The sequence below is a fragment of the Oryza glaberrima genome, chromosome 5 (assembly GCF_000147395.1).
Source record: "Oryza glaberrima chromosome 5, OglaRS2, whole genome shotgun sequence".
Taxonomy (NCBI): Eukaryota; Viridiplantae; Streptophyta; class Magnoliopsida; order Poales; family Poaceae; genus Oryza; species Oryza glaberrima.
In genome coordinates, this window is record NC_068330.1 from 519,309 (window position 1) to 537,401 (window position 18,093).

The 18,093-nt window shown below is 41.8% G+C and overlaps 3 protein-coding genes across 3 annotated transcripts; all 3 read left to right on the forward strand.

The window, feature by feature from the left end:
* Positions 1-117: 117 nt before the first annotated feature.
* LOC127772697 (outer envelope pore protein 16, chloroplastic) lies at positions 118-2,961 on the forward strand. Its single transcript, XM_052298651.1, has 6 exons — positions 118-365; positions 460-511; positions 1,203-1,234; positions 1,704-1,737; positions 1,875-1,942; positions 2,722-2,961. Exons 1-6 carry the CDS (start codon positions 252-254, stop codon positions 2,860-2,862), a joined length of 441 nt encoding a protein of 146 aa, XP_052154611.1. The 5' UTR covers positions 118-251; the 3' UTR covers positions 2,863-2,961.
* Positions 2,962-5,730: 2,769 nt separating this feature from the next.
* LOC127774910 (metallothionein-like protein 2C) lies at positions 5,731-6,644 on the forward strand. The gene is made up of 3 exons (XM_052301199.1): positions 5,731-5,912; positions 6,022-6,096; positions 6,212-6,644. Exons 1-3 carry the CDS (start codon positions 5,848-5,850, stop codon positions 6,324-6,326), a joined length of 255 nt encoding a protein of 84 aa, XP_052157159.1. The 5' UTR covers positions 5,731-5,847; the 3' UTR covers positions 6,327-6,644.
* A 7,376-nt stretch (positions 6,645-14,020) lies between these two features.
* LOC127774341 (putative protein phosphatase 2C 46) lies at positions 14,021-17,146 on the forward strand. Its single transcript, XM_052300567.1, has 4 exons — positions 14,021-15,459; positions 15,746-15,859; positions 16,048-16,312; positions 16,856-17,146. The coding sequence occupies exons 1-4, from the start codon at positions 14,173-14,175 to the stop codon at positions 16,969-16,971; spliced, it is 1,782 nt and encodes a 593-aa protein (XP_052156527.1). The 5' UTR covers positions 14,021-14,172; the 3' UTR covers positions 16,972-17,146.
* Positions 17,147-18,093: the final 947 nt, after the last annotated feature.

Sequence of the window (18,093 nt, forward strand, 5' to 3'; positions counted from 1 at the left end):
TCCATTGCCTGCAGAAACGGACGGCGCGGGTGGGTGGGCCCCACAGGGCGGTGACTGACGCGTGGGCCACCACATTGGGATTTGGCTTTGCTTTGCTTTGCTTTCGTGCCTTGTCAGCCACTGCCCCCGGCCCCTTCTTCTTCTTCTTCTTCTTCTTCTCCCTCACCATCACCAACAAGAGAGAGGAGGAGTGGATTCATCGATCGAGAAGTCGAGGTAGTACATACATTGGATTGGATTGGAGGAGGAGAATGCCTCGCGGTGGGTTCTCGGGGTCGATAAGCTCGCCCAGGATCGACGTCGCCATCGACATGGGGAACCCCTTCCTCAACCGCACCGTCGACGGCTTCCTCAAGATCGGCGCCGTAAGTAACCATCTTAATCTATCCCATTCCCCCTCTCTCCTCTTAATCACAAACTCCTAATCCTCCTAAATGCATTTCTTGTTTTGTTTTGCAGGTCGGGGCGTGCAAGGTCGCCGCCGAGGACACATTCGACTGCCTCCACAGAGGTGAGATATCGTCAGTCTTTCTACCCTTTCACCTCCTCTCCTTTCTTCCCCAACTCCGCCCTATCTTGCACAGTTGCATTATACTTCACTATACAAAGTTTCTTTCTTTTTTTTTTTTTCACCTTTGGGGCTAGGGCTGCCTGAGCCTCACACCACCAAAATAAATTAAATTGCACGCATCCCAAAGTGGAGTACTCTGGTGGAGTGGAGATTGGGAAATTGAAAGTGGCTTCCAATCTTTGGGTCAAAGGATTATATAATCGAATGAAGGCAACATATCTATGGCCAACTAGTCATGGCTTGTCGATTTATCCTCACCACCAGAGTACAATCTGTATCCATTCATTCACTTCACTGTCGGCTGAAAGGCATATTCCTTTTTTTTTTCTTTTTTGGGTTGATGGAGCTTGGCTCACTTGATATTGACAAATCAAATTCAGTTTGTCGATAACAAACAATTTAATAATTCTATTTTATCCAAGGCTCACTTGATGGAGCAAGGCTTTTCTTCTGTATCGGCATGGTACCTGCCTGGCACTATATAGTATATACTGCAAAAATATAGCACTAGCATGATGAATACATGACAATAAAATGGGAGTATTTCCATATATACAATAAAATGTGACTGTGTCCTGTTTCTATATACATGTACACAGTGTAACATAAATTCATTCTGTTTCCTTTCCAGGGGATGTTTCAAAGCACAAGCTTGAGCATATGGTCAGTATTTCCATGGACTTCCTTATCTATAAAATTTTCATGGAGTCTATTCAACATGGTTTTAAGACCTGAACCCATGTTTTCAATTGATGAGTATTTTATACATGCAGCACACACATCTTTGCACCTATCTGAAAGTGAATCCAGTACAAATCCAAAATTAGTGCACCACAATTTCCTGAATATTTTGAATAAATTTATATAGGGATGCCCTTGAATTACCCCACAAAATGGATAAAAGGCGCTATGCAAATCAGGATTTCTATCTTAGTATCAATCCAACATGTTGACATGTTTTCATCTTAAGAAATTCGATATGCAAAACCTAAGGTGGAATTGAACTATCACCCTGCACCTCCATAGCGTAGTTGCACTGTAACTGTGGAATTCTTCTTAAAATGTAGTTGTTTCTTTAGTATTAAGGTTCCATCTATGGTTCACTAATATCCTATGATGAATGCTTTTGCAGCTGAAGAAAATGTGCAAGGAGGGTGCCTATTGGGGTACATTTTTGTTGACTTGCAAATGGATGAATGAATTGGCATATATGCATTTATTCATTTTTTTTTCTTATGTCACCTTTTTGCCGGGTCGTTTTCTTATGTTACCTGAGAAACCATTTTTCTCTGACAATATGCAGGTACTGTTGCTGGGGTGTATGTGGGCATGGAGTACGGAGTGGAGAGGATTCGTGGTCACCATGACTGGGTACTCCCTCCATTTCTTTTTATTTTTTACCATTGGTTATTTTTTAAACTCTAATGAATACTGAAAACTGTGCAACATTATCATAGTATGTTGTGTCATAATATAACTATACAACTTTCACTCACCATAACTAATTGATGTAAAAGTTATTAATGGTCAAAGTTTGAATAGTACCAGCCAACATAACAAGTATTTTGAAATGAAGGTAGTATAGTAAATATCTATAATGGATCTCTCTCATTTTCTGTATTTGATTGAATCTTTAGTTATGTTGAAGGGAAAAATAAATATGCCTTACCTTGAAAAATATTGTCAACCCACTTCAAATTTGACCGGTCCTGTCACATATAAGTACTACTATTATTTTTTGACATTGACAATGCCTAGGCTAAATATCACTTCGACCACCAATTTATATATTAATATATACCAAAAGCTCATAAGTTGTAGTAATAATCTATTCTTTTAGATGAATCCAGCCACATCATTTTCATGTGCCAAATATTCGTAAAGGTACTGCTAAACGAAGTTGCAATAGCTTAACTGCATAAATGAAACTCTTACTGGAGGAGAAAGCCTTATTAAGTTTCTTTTTGGGGGAGAATAGTACTAAACTTGGAGGAGTAAGCCTTAAACTGATTTTCCATGGATAGTTTGTTTTAGTCAATATTTAGATTTATGAACTCCAGTGTTTATTACTCTGTACTGTACAATTTATGCTTGGTGCTATTATTTGATCTTGATTCATTATTTTCCGTTTCCTCCTGGGATTTTTGCAGAAGAATGCTATGATTGGAGGTGCTTTAAGTGGTGCTCTGATCTCTGCTGCCAGCAACAACCACAAAGACAAGATCATCAAGGACGCCATCACCGGAGGCGCTGTTGCAACAGCTGTCGAGTTCATCAACTACCTCACTTAGTCATGTAACTGCATTTTTGCAGTGGCTTTTGTTGGACAGCAAGAATAAGAGCTTCTTCACTGAAGCCATGTTCAGTTTAATAAAATGTTACCTTGTTCATCCCTGCTTCGTTCCCTGCACTTGTGATCTCAGTACTTATTCTGAGTAATCATTCTCCTGATATTCGTGGCTTGCAATCGTCAGTATGACCTTGTTATGATTTGTTTTAAGTTGAGAAAAGCCATATTTGCAAGTTGCAGCAACTGAGATTGAAGCTTGTATGCAATAATTACTTGATGATATTGGCGACTCATGACAGGAAAGTTGTCTAAATTTCCCCCCAAGTGGTGCCCTCACTAGAAAGAAGATGGTAATGATCAGGTGTCTTGGCTTGTTCTGGTGATTGGTGGTTGCATAATCTTGATTTTCATATCTCTATTTCTCCCTTATTTTCAAGATTTTTTCACCATAACCTTGATTTGCTAGTTGAGCTTGGAAGCTTCCAGTTTCAGATGAAAATCACTTGTTTTTTTCCAAGGCCATTAATCCCCTTTTTTTTAATTTCAGTTTCAGAGTAATAATCTTATACTAGAGAGAAACTGAACCGACAAGAGATATTATTCGTCCTCGTCGGTTTACTGCAGTCCAGTACTGTTGGAAATAACTTTACCTTTTCACGTGATGCTCCAGTGCCAATAATTGATGTGCTACAGTAGTCAAATGTTTTTTTTTTCCTTGTAGTTCCAATGATATTCTCTTTTTTTCCCCTTGTTTCAGGTAACAAGAAGAAGTCGATTGTTCGTCCGTGAGCTGTCGTTTTCGTTATCTTTATTCACGAATTTGCTGCACCGATCAAACCTGATGGTATTTTGATTCGAGAGGTAACCGGCCAAATGGCAGCGATTTGTGAACAGGAAGCAATATCTCCATCGATTGATCGGTCATGTCCCTCCTCATATACCGCACAAGATACTCCCAATTAAGAAAAGAGATGCTAATCAAGTCTCTCTGATGCTAAGAACACACAGCTAATCAATCACCATTAGATTCCAGACCAACAACAGTTTGTCAGCTGGTTATAAATCGACACAACCATATAATCCCTCTGCTAAGAATAACATTTTGTTTCATCAGAAATACTGCAATTAGCAGGATTTGAACAAACCAGCAGACAACATGTTTGTCAGCCGCGACGTTTCGTCAGTAAACTGTACTGTTGGACCTGACCTGACTGCAGGCTATTACTCTGAAATTGTTCTTCACTCAGGCCAGCACTATCATTGCCATTGGGAATCAACTCTGCACAGTTAATCTGTTTCTTCTCCCTCCTTAAGAGAGTAGTTTTATTGATCCTTTTGCGAGGAGAGAAAAAGGTCACTGCTTTCATGATTAAGCTGATTGTGGAGATGTCTCTTTTTTCAACCATGGTGGTTAGTGTTATGCTTCGTTAAAGAGAAGGCTAGTAGTAGTTGTACGCTGCCGCCCACTGTCAGCTAGAGTCCAACACGGTCGAAAAGATCATCGAGCCACTGATGATTATACTTGCTATTTCTTTAAACTTCAGTATCTTTTCTGATCAAGAGTAATTTCAGTTAGCTTTATCATGATCATTATTGTCGTAACGTTTTTAGCTCTGCAGCTAAAAGCATGCTAGTCGGTTTGGTTGAGGCTTTTTCTTTCTTAATGAAAAGCCGTGGGGCGGTAATTCCCTAGTGCGTCGAGTTCTTGTTTTTATTTCGGCCAACACTTTTATGCCGTGCGGAGGATTATCCCCTCGTTTATTCAAAAATCATCTGTATAGTTATGAAAAAAAAATCGAAAACAAAATAGACAACATTCATACAACATACATATACAAGTCCACAAAATTTTACTAAACTCAACTCACACATCAAGAAATAAAAAGAAAAAAAAATCCAACGTATGAACAATGCTGGTGATATTCACACTTAAAATTTGTCTTTCTTTCCCCTCTCAATTTGTAGGTCAGGTTTGAATTTATTTTTTTAGTAGATGCTTACCATACTCTAGACTATTAAAAAGATTTAGAATTCTTTTAAAACCATTTGTACTGAATTTAAGAGAAAAATGTATCACGAGGGAATATCCTGGAGGGATTATAATTCATCTCCTTATTATTTAGCACTTTTTTTTATCTACAGAGTTGAAAGGACATGGCATCACAATTACTTTCATCTTTCATGCTCAGCCTCAGACGTCTAATTGGCTAGTATACTAGCTTGTTAGGTGCAAAGTCAAGCAAGAGAATTTCAACTGTGGCGGTGTTTAATTTCCTTCAAACTTCTAAAAATTCCGTCACATCAAATGTTTGGACACATGCATGTAGCATTAAATGTGGACGAAAAAAAACAATTGCACAGTTTGTATGTAAATTGCGAAACGAATCTTGTGAGTCTAATTACGCCATGATTTGACAATGTTATGCTACAGTAAACATTTGCTAATGATGTATTAATTAGATTTAATAGATTCATCTCGCAGATTACATATGGAATCTATAATATGTTTTGTTATTAATCTATATCTAATACTTAATACTTTTGTCCGTGTACGTAAAAAAATTTTGACCAAACAACTAAACACGGCCTGTATATGTAACCAAAGAAAGATCAAAGGAGAGGAGGTAGCTACTCCTACAAAGAAAGAAGAAACGATGAGATTTGATTGCTTGATGCCATCCTACTACTCCAGCTAGCTAGTATACAGTACTCATACGTGTCTATCCATATTCCTGCTCCCAATGCAAAAATGCAATGGCGAGATTGCAAGGTTGTGTGGGTGGTGGACCCTGGATCGATCACCTCCATTCTTTCTCCGCATCTCGCCACAGTACGCTTCGCTGCTCTCCCGCCTATATATACCACCTCCTCCTCGATCATCAGTTCATCAGCAACCAAAGCAAGAAGCAATTCTTGAGCTCAATCAGCAACAACATCTATCTCCTTCTTGCTTAGTTAAGTCCTTCGCCCTCCCAAGAAGAAGAAGATGTCTTGCTGCGGCGGCAACTGCGGCTGCGGCAGCGGCTGCCAGTGCGGCGGCGGCTGCGGCGGGTAATTAACTAACTAACTAACCAACTGCTAATTAATTCACTCAAGAAACCATTGTGACACGCACAGATCGATAACTGATCAATATTAACATTAATATGCATGGATGCAGATGCAAGATGTTCCCTGATGTGGAGGCCACAGCCACCACCAAGACCTTCGTCCTCGCTGCTCCATCCAACAAGGCGTAAGTTTCATCATTAATGCTAATTAATTGATCTGTCATTCCTGTGTGTGTTCATCATTAGTGTTAATTATTTGATTGATCTGCCATTCCGAAACAAAATTGTGCTGGATTACAGGAGCTCTGGAGGAATGGAGATGGCGGTGGAGAGCGGCGAGAACGGCGGCTGCGGCTGCAACACCTGCAAGTGTGGCACCAGCTGCAGCGGCTGCTCCTGCTGCTCCTGCAACTGAATCTATCGTCGTCGTCCCCGGCTGCATGAGGATTTATCGTATGGATGCTGCTACTGTCGATCAGAGCTTTGATCGAGGCCTTAATTTGCTTGCATTAGTACCCAGCTTATATGTAGGCAGGCCTTGCCTTTTGCTCTGACGCCTAAATAAAACCGTCGTCGTCGTTGTCAGTGTGTGCGTGTGTCGATCAATGTTGGATGGATCCCTAGCTAGCTTGGATGGATCATCTATCATCATGGTGATCTCATCATGTACTCCTGCTCCATCTCCTCATGCGTGCCAGGCTTCTTAATATAATCTACCTCTGCTTTCATCCCATTTCTCTTACTGCTTACTGCCCTTGTTTAATTTCCCTTTGGTTCTAATTACCACGAGGAAATTGTTGTTTTTTCACTAATGAAAACTCTGCAAAGTTAAACTGACCACAAACTAGTTAACAAAGAGACTGCATCAGCTGAAAGACCTGAAAATTCAGGAACGGTAAGTCGGTAACTCTTATAACTAATGTCCAAACTGACAAGAAAACGGTCATGTTTTTTCACTGTTGAAAACTCTGCAGAGTAAACTGTCCAGAAACTAAAACAGAGTACCGCATGCATCAGCTGAAAGAAATACCTGAAAAATTAAAGCAGAAAACGTCACCATGTTAACTACTCCAAACTGATCATGTGTCTGATCATCGTGTGCAAAGAAATCTAATACTAGCTCCTTGGCTGTGTAATGTCTGAAATCTTTTCAGCACCAGGATGCAGGGACAGTGAAATCAAAGCAGAGAAACTATCTAAAAATCATAACAATGGCTGCATGCCTGCATCAGCTGAAAGAACAGAAAAAAAACAGGAACAGTAGCTGAAAAGAAATTAATCATGTCTGCTAGGCTGTGCAGTGTCTGAAATCTTTCCACTACCAGGATTTCAGCAACACTGAAATCAAAGCAGAGAAAATTACAAAATACTGATACTGTATCACTGTAATAACAAAGCAAGGGCCATGACTACAACAATAGTAGTGTGATTGTGAGTACAGTGTGGTCACTGGTCAGGCAGGCTACACAGACAAAGGACTCAAGGACATGGGCCCGGCCTGCACTACTACTCTAGCTGAATGAGACGTCTCCATCTCACAGAACCGGCCCAGCCCATCACATGCATGCTATAGTGCTATACTGCACACTCAATGATTAGAAAAGATCTTGCTACTTTGTACTATGCCTCTAATATTTACATATGAAATAAAGCTGGTAAAGTAGAATAATTTTCACAGCAGAGACTGTGGACTTGCTCCACCCCTTCTGGTTTGGGTGATCAAAGAATCTTGTTTTGTTATTTGTAACATCATATTAATATATTATCACTGATATATACTAGAGAGTAGAGATTAGGTTGAATTTGTGCCATTCACACTGTTAAAAAGAAGGTGAATATGTTCTATAAGTTTTAAGGATGCAGAAAACAAAATTGTAGTTGTTAATTCTGTCACGGTTAACATGTTAAAAATTTTGAGCAATTGTCATTTGAGACAAGATGATCTTTGAATTGGAGATGTGCCTGCAGGAAGAACAGACAAAAGGGAAAAAAAAGTTAAGGAAGAGACAGGTGATGCTCATCCAGTCTAATCATGTCTACTAAGAATCATGTCCAGGGAACAGATGAGCTAGCATCAAGTTCTCCCAAGCACCTCTCTTCCACCCAAGAGGCCAAGACAATTATGCAGATTAACTTACACACTTCATCTCTCATCTCAGAAAACAAATTTAATCAGACGCTTGAACCTAGTGAAACAAAAGATATTGCCTAGTTGCAAGGAAACATGAAGTCCCACGTCTTTTCGCTTATGCTTATACTTATTAGCCAAAATTTGAATTTTCGACCATAAATTTAGAGTTGATTTTAGGGTTTTTTCATCAAAGTTTATTTTTCAGTCTTTGCTTTTAGATCGCTAAGAACACGTATATAAAAATTTTATTTACAAACTACTTTTTATTTGCAAATATGCCATTTCAGTTATTCCCCCGAATAAGTGAAACGATGGGTCCGGAAAATTTCTGAAAACAAAACAAAGTCCAAGGAAAATCCTGCTACTCATCATATAATCTTTTAGATAATGGATTAAACCGGTCTCTACATCCAAACGGATGTACACAGCCAAGCTACTCATCATATACAATCCATTGATCCTCTCTTCCAGACAAAAGTTTTATTTTATTATTTTTTTAACAAAAATAGTTCCATGTTTCTGTATCCAGCCGTAGAAGAGGAGAACAAATATAAAACTAATGCATTATAAGTCCCACTGGCCAAAAGCGTAACATTACGAGGTTAAGTGTTAGACTTGGTCATACACATACAACTCGACCCAGTTAGAGCCTAGAGATGATTTCATGAATATTAACAATTATACACTTGCGTGTAATATCAAATTATGTAAAACTAATGTATGGCTCATGGATCAAGATCAAAGAAGAACATCAGGAAATTCAGCTACTAAGATTCACATATGCCTGAAAAAAAACACCAACACCAAATCGGGTATGACTTGCAAGAAACAACCAGTAACTTTGTAGTATGCATCCTCCACTAGATCAATAAAATAACCACACATAAAAATTAAATCCTATTTATGAAAGTATTAAGATCGATCTACGAGTCTCTAGTCCAACTTGATGAATAGGAAATTAACAATATTGCAACTAGCGATATAATTTAATCTATTGAGCAACTGAAAAAAAAATTAAGGGGGCTATGAGTTTGGAGTGTTATACTGTTATGTTCTGAATTGGACATTGCACGTTGTACTCTTTTCTATTTCCATGTGGTTTGTTTTGTTCAGTTTTACATATGGATATGTCATAGGGTGGAACTTCACCCCCCCCCCCCCTAATTTTTTAGCGGTTCTTTTCAAAAATTGTGGGGAGAGGACTGGATCTAAGAATAATTAATAGAGTGAATAAATGTATGCTTCTTGCTGTTCTATGCTGGCAATGATGGCTAAACTGAGAAATGGCATGGTTTCCAGAGATGATATAAATTGCTTTTGACCCCCATTAACTATGATGTTTTGGATAACATTTGTTATGCTATAGTGGAAAATACTACCAAAACCCGAACCCGCTGAAGCTAGGCTATCTATCTATTAAATTATCAAAGTGAAGAAAAAGGAGCCTCCACGTTCACTCTCATAGCTTAGAAATTCTCATATTAATCAGAGAAAAAAACAGAGCCCATATATAAATACAATTTAGAAATAGCTAAAATTCGTAATTAAAAAATAAGGAATATTGGAAGAGCAGACTAGAGTCCATGCCGGTATACAATTTAGAACTACTGGAGTTTGGAATTAAAAAAAAGAATATTGAAGAAGAGTATAGAGTCCATATAGAAATACAATTTATAAATAACTGAAATTCAGAATTTAAAAATAAAGAATATTAGAAGAAGAGTATAGAGTCCATATATAGAAATAAAATTAAGAAATAATAGAAGTTCATAATTAAAAAAATGAATATTAGAAGAAGAGTATAAAAACAATATAGGAATTTAGAATTAACTAAAATTCGGAATAAAAACAATAGAATTAAAAGTAGAGTTTAGAGTCCATATAGAAATACAATTTACAACTAAAATTGGAAAAAAAAATGGGAATAAGAGTCTAGAATCCATATAGGGATACAATTTAGAACTAACTGAATTCAAAATTAGAAAATAAAGAATATTGAAAGATGGGGTTAGAGTCCACATAAAAATACAATTAGAAATAAGAAAATTTCAGAATTAAAATAAATAATATTGGAAGAAGAACCTAGAGTCTATATAGAAATACAATTTATAAATAACGAAAATTCAAAATTTAAAAAATAAGGAATATTTGCGAGTCAAGAGTCCATATAGGAACAATTTAGAAATAACAAAAATTTAATATTAAAATAATTAATAATTATCACGTATTTAAAATTATGTGTCATTTTAATAATAAATTGAGAATATATATATATATATATATATATATATATATATATATATATATATGCTATTATATGAGAGAAAATATAATGATATTAGCTACGCAATCTGCGCAGGCTAGTTAGAGATGATGGTGGCATCCCTGCATGAAGCCATGGACAAGCTTAGACCCTCATGTACATGGGTTGGATGATTGATCTCCTTTTGACACGTGGCCCAGGGAGTTTGGCCCATGTTCTGGTAGGGGAGGTAATGAGGATTATTCTTTAGAACAATTCAGATTATATTAACTGTTAGGTGCTTTACTTATGTTATTTTGTTATGTTAAGCTGGTAATCCCAACAGAAAATCATGGGTACCTATGTCGCTTTTCTATAAAAGCTGGGTCATTCGGCCTTTGGTCTAGGAGAAAAAAGAAGAGTGGGTTGTTATACACATACAACTCCACCCTAGCTAGAAATGATTTCATGAATAATTAACAATTATGTACTTGTGTGCAATATTAAATTAAAGAAAACTAATGAATGTGTCATAGATGATGGATCAAGATCAATAACGTACGTACCTTGGCTATTAAGATTCACCGATGCCTACCAAAGAAAAAAAATCACCAAATATATGCCAAATCGGGTATGACTTGCAAGAAACAACCAGTAACAATGTGATATACATCCTCCCACTTGATGTATAAAATATATAAAATAACCACACTCAGAAACTAAATCCTATTTATGAAAGCACTAGGATATACGATTCTCCAATCCAACTCAACATCATAGGAAAGTATATTACAGCTAGCAATTTATATAGATGATGCATGTTACAGACTAAGATCCATAGGATATTCGTCGTCTTCTCACACATGATGCTTTCAACTCATAGTACATATATTTCGTTCATTGTACACAGCTGCACATATAAATATAAAACTAAATGCACATTGTATAAGGAAAAACCACTTGCTATGTAGTATTTTATGTGTGCAAGTAGCAACCAATATACAACTCCAACCTGGGGGTTGCATTGACTTGGATCCATCTCCCATCCAATTGATCACCCCAGGCTGCTTAATTAATTTGTTTAGTGTGTTCACTGTTACTACTGGTCAATATATTGATTAATCTGTGTAAGTTAAGCCTTCTCTTACTTTGCAGGTTGTCTTTGATTGGCTATACTCTAATCTTAGTCTTGAACCTTCCATTAATTGATTATAAAGTCAGATGTGTTTACTCTAGATGATGATGATGCATGCATGACTTGCAAATGTCGGCATGGCGTAGCAGCAAGGCAATCTTAAATAAAGTGTGTATATACATTACATTCTTGTAACCTTTCTATCATATCCTATCTTACTATAAAGTTAATCCCAACTAATTTTTAAACTCAACATGAAAGTATATCACATTATCACCCACCAGCAATTATTATCAAAAGTATTTTAAATCACATAAAAGTGTGCCACATCAAATACTACGTACGTACATCAATACTTAATTATCTTTTACTTAGTATATGCATGTTTGATCGTGAAGTGTTGGAATTTACCTTTCATTGTCTACAAACGCATCAATCGCTCCAGGGCGATGTGGGCGACGAAACCTCGCCGTCGCCTCCTCACTCTCCTCCTCTCCCCTACCTCGCTGCCGCCCGAGAAGCCGGGCGGCTGCGAAGACGGCGGCGGTGGGGCTCCCTTCTCCCTCACTCCCGGTCAGCCGGTTGGGGCGCCGACGACACCAGAGAGCGAGAGCGCGGCCCCGGCGACGACGGCCAAATCCGGCGCCGTTGGGTTTGGATCCGGCCCCTTGGCCGGATCTGGGTGGGACGCGTGGGTCGGCGACGGCATGGCGCGTGGGCCGCGTGGAGGCGGCGGCCGCGGCAGCGGCACGGGAGGCGCCCGTGCGAAGGTGGTGGGGCAGAGGTCCGCGGCTCCAGCGACGGGCAGGCGCCAGATCCGGTCGCCTCGCTTGGCCGGGGTGACCGGCGACGGGCTCGGTCGATGCCGGTGCCGCTCCACAGACCTGGCAGGGGGGTGGCTGGTGGCGGCGATGGTGGCGGATGTGGCGGCGACGAAGTTGGCAACGAAGGCGGCGGACTGCGGCGCGTTCCGCGACGCCGGCCCTCGTCAAGAACCTCGCCGCCACGAGGGAGGCGCGTCGCCCGTCAATTGTACGCCGTGCCCGTGACGCCTTCCTCCATGGCGCCGGCGACCCGCACTGCGCGTTGCACCTTCAGGTCCGCGCCACTCGGACGGTCTGGACGGCTGGCGGCTGGCGACGGTGGCGGCTGACGGTGGCGACTGGACAGTGGTGGCTAACGGTGGCGGCTGGACGGGGGTGGCGGTGGCGGTGGCGATGGTGGCTGGCGGTGGCGGCTGGCGACGGTGGTGGCTGTGGCGCTGGCGGTGGCAGTTGTTGATGGTGGTGCAAGGCCATCATCCGGGGCTGACGGTGCGTCGTCGTCGGCAGCGGCATGTGGAGGCGGGGATGGAGGAGTCCGGGTGCGGGCGCGCCGTCGAGAACTGTGGGCGGTGGCCTTGGCCGAATTTCTGAAGGGACAATGTTGTTGACCGACGAAGATCCTTCTTGTGCGGATTGGTGGTGTGGGTTTGGACAAGGAATCGCGGGCGAAAGCCTTGCCGAGCCGTTTGGCCGGCTAACGACAGCGACGCCGTTTGGCGTCGTTCCCCTTCTTGGAGGCGTCGTTTTAGATTACCCCTCTCCTTTTCTAGCCATATTTTCCGGATGAAAACCTTGCTTCGTTCCGAACGAGCGGTGGCGGCGATCCACGTCGCATCCTCCTTGGGGGCACCGCTTTGGAGAAAACTCTTCGTGCAAGGATTGTCAAGAGTCTATACATTGGTTTCGAACTTCAGTCCTAGGCTTTGACGAGGCCTTCTAGCTCCACATTTTATTTTGCTTTTCTTAGTTTGGGTCCTCTCTTTTCCTGTTTGTTGTATTCAACTTGTCTTGAACTACAATCTCTTCTGAAGTGGAACTTTGTAATAATTGGCTGTAGATCTTTTTGAGCAAAGGCCAGGATATTATATTCCATTATCTAAAAAACAAACGCATCAATACTTCTCTTTTACTTGGTATATGTTTGATCGTGAAGTGTTGGAATTTATCTTTCATTGTCTACAAACGCCGTAAAATTATTAACTAAATAGTAAATTAAATACACCACCAACAAATTAAACCAGAACAATTAAGTGCTGCTTGTATTGCTCGTCAGATGGTGGGGCACGAAACTCAATTGAAAAGAAGGGTACAGTAGTGTTCCGCTCTACTCTCAGTAAGAAGATGGTAATTAAATGTGATGGATTTGATCAAGTGAGATTGTGCTTGAAACTTAATGACAACAGGCGATGGCGATCGAGTTTGACCTGAGCACAGTTGATGATACAAATTTGGCATTTCACATGTGAGACTTAATATAACAATCGATATATTTCACTTCATCACTAGCTAGCTACAGGGCGTCACGACACGTCGTAATTAAAATTAATTAGACCGGCTCGCTAATTAACTATACTCTTCGATACAAAGTCAACTCCATGCGCACAAGCTAGAGACGAATGCGAAGAAGAAGAAGAAAACTTAGAAGATGCAACTATATATCAAACATATATATAACGAGATATATATAGTATTAGCAAAGAAAGAGAGATTGATAAATTAAGGGATATATAGATATATTGGTAGATCCTTTTGCAAGGTCAACTCCATAAACAAAGCATTGATGCAATGGCAATGTCAACGCCCCTCCCTCGCCGCCCATTTTTGCCTTCTCCCGCCGCGCCGCCGCCACTTCGATCCCCCCTCCGATCGATGCGCGCATCGGATCGCCGCCGCCGCCGCCGTCTCGTCTGAGTCGTCCTCATCACTACCATGGGCAACAGCTTGGCGAGCCTGGCGACGCCGTGCTTCGCGGACGCCGCCGCCGGTGGTGGGCGCGGGCGCGGTCACCACGCCGCCGGCGACGACGCCGTTGCGTTCGACGACGACGACGCCGCGGGGGGCTGCAACAGCATCGGTCACATTCTGAGCTTCGATGGACGCGATGCGCCGGCGTTCGCCATCCATGGCGTGTTGCTGCCGTCGAACCCGTCGACGATGGCCTCCACCGGCGGCGGCGGCGGCGGCGGCGCCTCCGTCCTCAACGACGGCGCACTGTCCATCGGGTCGTCGTCGTTCGACAGCTCCAACTCCTTCTCGTTCCGGACGCTCCAGCCGCGGCAGTACTCCGGGCCACTGGAGTACTGCACCACGTCGCCGTCGACGTCGGGCGCGTCGTCGTCGCGGCAGCTCGGCCCGCGCACCGACAAGCAGATCCTCAACGACATCTACGCCAACCGGCAACGCCGCCGGTGTCAGGGGTCCAAGGGGCCGCCGCTCCTCGGCCGCCTCCGCAAGGCGGTGGCGTCGCTGCTGCGCGCCGGGCCGTGCGGCTTCCCCGAGCAGGAGGAGCCCGCCGCCATGATCAACGGCGTCGGCGTGGTGAGGAACGGCGAGGAGAGCATCAGCCGGAACGTCGACGCGGCGGCGGCGGACGACGGCGCGGAGAGGGTGCAGTGGGCGCGCGGCAAGGCCGGGGAGGACAGGGTGCACGTGGTGGTGTCGGAGGAGCACGGGTGGATGTTCGTCGGCATCTACGACGGCTTCAATGGCCCCGACGCCACCGACTACCTCGCCGACAACCTGTACGCGGCCGTGTGCCGCGAGCTCAACGGCGTGCTCTCGGAGGACGAGCCGGATCCACCGGAGGCGGCGGCGGCGGCGGGGCGGTGCAACGGGTGCGGCGGAGCGGCGCGGCACCGCGAGGTGCTCGACGCGATGGCGCGGGCGCTGCGGCGGACGGAGGAGGGGTACTTCGCGGAGGCGGAGGCGCGCGCGGCGGAGTGCCCGGAGCTGGCGATGATGGGGTCGTGCGTCCTCGTCGTGCTGATGAAGGGCGCCGACGTGTACGCCATGAACGTCGGCGACAGCCGCGCCGTGCTGGCGCACCAGGCCGAGCCGGACCTGTCCCACGTCGTGCTGCCGCGGGGCAGCCACCACGATGGCGACGGCGACCTCGCCGGCGTGAAGGAGGCGATCAAGCGGCAGTTCGACGAGTGCGAGATGGGGGAGCTGGCGGCGCTGCAGCTCACCATGGATCACAGCACCAATGTGTACAAGGTTATTATACTCCCTAGTATTCACCATTGCATTCAGGGTTTAATCTTTCGGTTTGGACGTTTCTATTGAAGGGTGCTGAGATACCAACATTTTGAAAAAAAATTACACAAATTTAAACAAAATATTGCCAAATTCACAAGAAAAAAAATAAAAAATTTGGCCGAAACTATATCATATTGTGGGGAGGGGTCTGAAATGACCGAAATTTTGAAACTCTGATTGCATTGACATTGTATTGGTTGGTTCTGATGGAACTAATTGATTGGATCGCCATTGAAATGTGTAGGAGGTGAGAAGGATCAGGAGTGAGCACTTGGATGATCCTGGCTGCATCACCAATGGCAGGGTGAAGGGTTGTTTGAAGGTGACAAGAGCGTTTGGAGCTGGCTACCTAAAAGAGGTGTGCATATTTGTATCTAACTAAATTTTATTCTTAAACCACATATTAATCCTTTAGTGACTAACTATATTAAGCCTAACTATAGAAGAAACTAACTGTAATGACTAGCTAGCGTACATTTCAAGTTAACTTTGATCAAAGTCAAAACAACTTATAATCTGAAACGGAGGGAGTGTTTGGTGTTGCAGCCCCGTTGGAACAAGGCTCTACTAGAGGTGTTCCAGGTGGATTATGTGGGTAGCTCGCCGTACATCAGCTGCCGTCCGTACATCCGACACCACCGGTTAGGGGCGCAGGACAAGTTCTTGATCCTCTCGTCGGATGGTCTGTACGACTACTTCACAAAAGAGGAGGTGGTGGCACAAGTGGAGGCCTTCACCGCCAGCTACCCCGACGAGGACCCTGCCAAGTACCTTAGCCACCAGATTCTCCTCCGGGCCGCCAATCAAGCTGGTTAGTTTTACTCTCTATATATAAACTCCCTCAATCTTAAAATATATAACACCGTTGACTTTTCGTATAACGTTGGACCATTCGCGTTATTCAAATTTAGTAATTCTCTCAGTATCTCCATTACAAGAAAACTGACAATGGAAAAATGTGATACTTCCTTAATAACCGTAAAATCACTCCTTCTATATATGTTGCTATTTAGTTGGCAATGCTGTTTGTTGTTGTTTTAACTTTGACCAATAATAATCGTAATAGTGCTTGTAAATTTACTAAAATGAATGGTCAAAGTTTGAATGTAAATGATGCTTGATGACAAATTTTTAGGAACTGAAGAAGTAATAGAACCTTTCTTTCTCATAGTTATTGTAGAAGAAAACATACCTGAAATAGCTTGTTAATTTTCTGGTTACCTCTATCTTGTTAGTTGCACTCTAATCAAGTCTTCATTTTTTTTTCTTTCAGAGTCAAGAACATGTAATTGTTTACTTATTATTACTTAGGGTTAATATTGATTTTAATTTTTTTGATGCATTATTTGTGTAGGGATGGGGTTCCATGAGTTGCTAGAGATTCAGCAAGGAGATCGACGACAGTACCATGACGATGTCTCCATCATTATCATCTCCTTGGAGGGAAAAATTTGGAGATCATCACAATGAACTAATCCTGTCCATGTACTAGTGATTAATCTCTACCACCAATATTGCATTGGTAGCATACATGATGCAATCTACAATGTACAAAGGATCAATCAATCACTGAGGGGGAGTAGCACATGAAATTTTTTTCCCCTCTTGTAAGTCAAAATCAATCGCAAATCAATGAGCAAGTTTTGGCGGCAGTTTATTTTTTAATCTTGCTTCCATCGAGTTTTATGAAGGGATTATACATGATACTTCATTTTAGGATTTCTGTTTTGATTATCTGTGTACTAGGTTAATATAGGCTGCGTTTAGTTCCGTGTCCCAATTTTTTTTAAGTATACGGACACACATTTGAAGTATTAAATATAGACTAATGATAAAACAAATTACATATTCTGACCGCAAACTGCGAGACAAATCTTTTGAGCCTAATTAATCCGTCATTAGCACATGTGGGTTACTGTAGCACTTACGGCTAATCATGATGTAAATAGGTTCAAAAGATTCGTTTCGCGATTTACATACAGCCTATGCAATTAGCTTTTCTTTTTATTTACATTTGATGCTCCATACATATGTCCAAACATTCGATCTGATGGAAAAGTTGCAAGTTTGAAGAAAAAAGTTGAAAGCTAAACACAGCCGTAGTAGTTTTTTTTTAATCTCACCTTCTATATAAAAAAAGGGAAACAAACAAAAGAGCTTTATCAAAATGACAATAATTTGTATGTAAGCAGAAGACAGAAAGACACTTAGATTTTATACTTCGGAGATTTGATCATATACCCTTCTTTTATATCGAAAAGGTAGGCAAAATGTGAGAATAATGAACCAAAAAGCAGAGCTGTTCCCATAAGCAGTTTTCCCTCATTGGCCTAAAAAATAAGTCAAAGCTAAAATTTTAAATTTTAAAAACTTAATTTTGAAGATGTTTTTAATGTAGTTTCTTTTTAGCGCTAACTTATAGATCAAACACGTGTATAAAAGTTTTACCCACATTGTTTTGATTGCTAATAAATTACGACTTGGGTAACTGACAAGGCTTAAAATCTATGTTACTTAAATAAAAAAGTATTATGTTTTCAACAACATATAGGAGGGAGCTATGTAAACGGGTTTGATTTGAAATTAATTCAT

Bases quoted from the DNA above. Each gene is read 5' to 3' on its own strand.
- LOC127772697 (XM_052298651.1), top strand. From the start codon at position 252: ATGCCTCGCGGTGGGTTCTCGGGGTCGATAAGCTCGCCCAGGATCGAC. The intron at 1,235-1,703 runs GTCAGTATTTCC...ATGCTTTTGCAG, and splicing joins AGCACAAGCTTGAGCATATG to CTGAAGAAAATGTGCAAGGA. The intron at 1,738-1,874 runs GTACATTTTTGT...GACAATATGCAG, and splicing joins CAAGGAGGGTGCCTATTGGG to GTACTGTTGCTGGGGTGTAT.
- LOC127774910 (XM_052301199.1), top strand. From the start codon at position 5,848: ATGTCTTGCTGCGGCGGCAACTGCGGCTGCGGCAGCGGCTGCCAGTGC. The intron at 5,913-6,021 runs GTAATTAACTAA...GCATGGATGCAG, and splicing joins TGCGGCGGCGGCTGCGGCGG to ATGCAAGATGTTCCCTGATG. The intron at 6,097-6,211 runs GTAAGTTTCATC...GCTGGATTACAG, and splicing joins GCTGCTCCATCCAACAAGGC to GAGCTCTGGAGGAATGGAGA.
- LOC127774341 (XM_052300567.1), top strand. From the start codon at position 14,173: ATGGGCAACAGCTTGGCGAGCCTGGCGACGCCGTGCTTCGCGGACGCC. The intron at 15,860-16,047 runs GTGTGCATATTT...TTGGTGTTGCAG, and splicing joins GAGCTGGCTACCTAAAAGAG to CCCCGTTGGAACAAGGCTCT. The intron at 16,313-16,855 runs GTTAGTTTTACT...TTATTTGTGTAG, and splicing joins CCGGGCCGCCAATCAAGCTG to GGATGGGGTTCCATGAGTTG.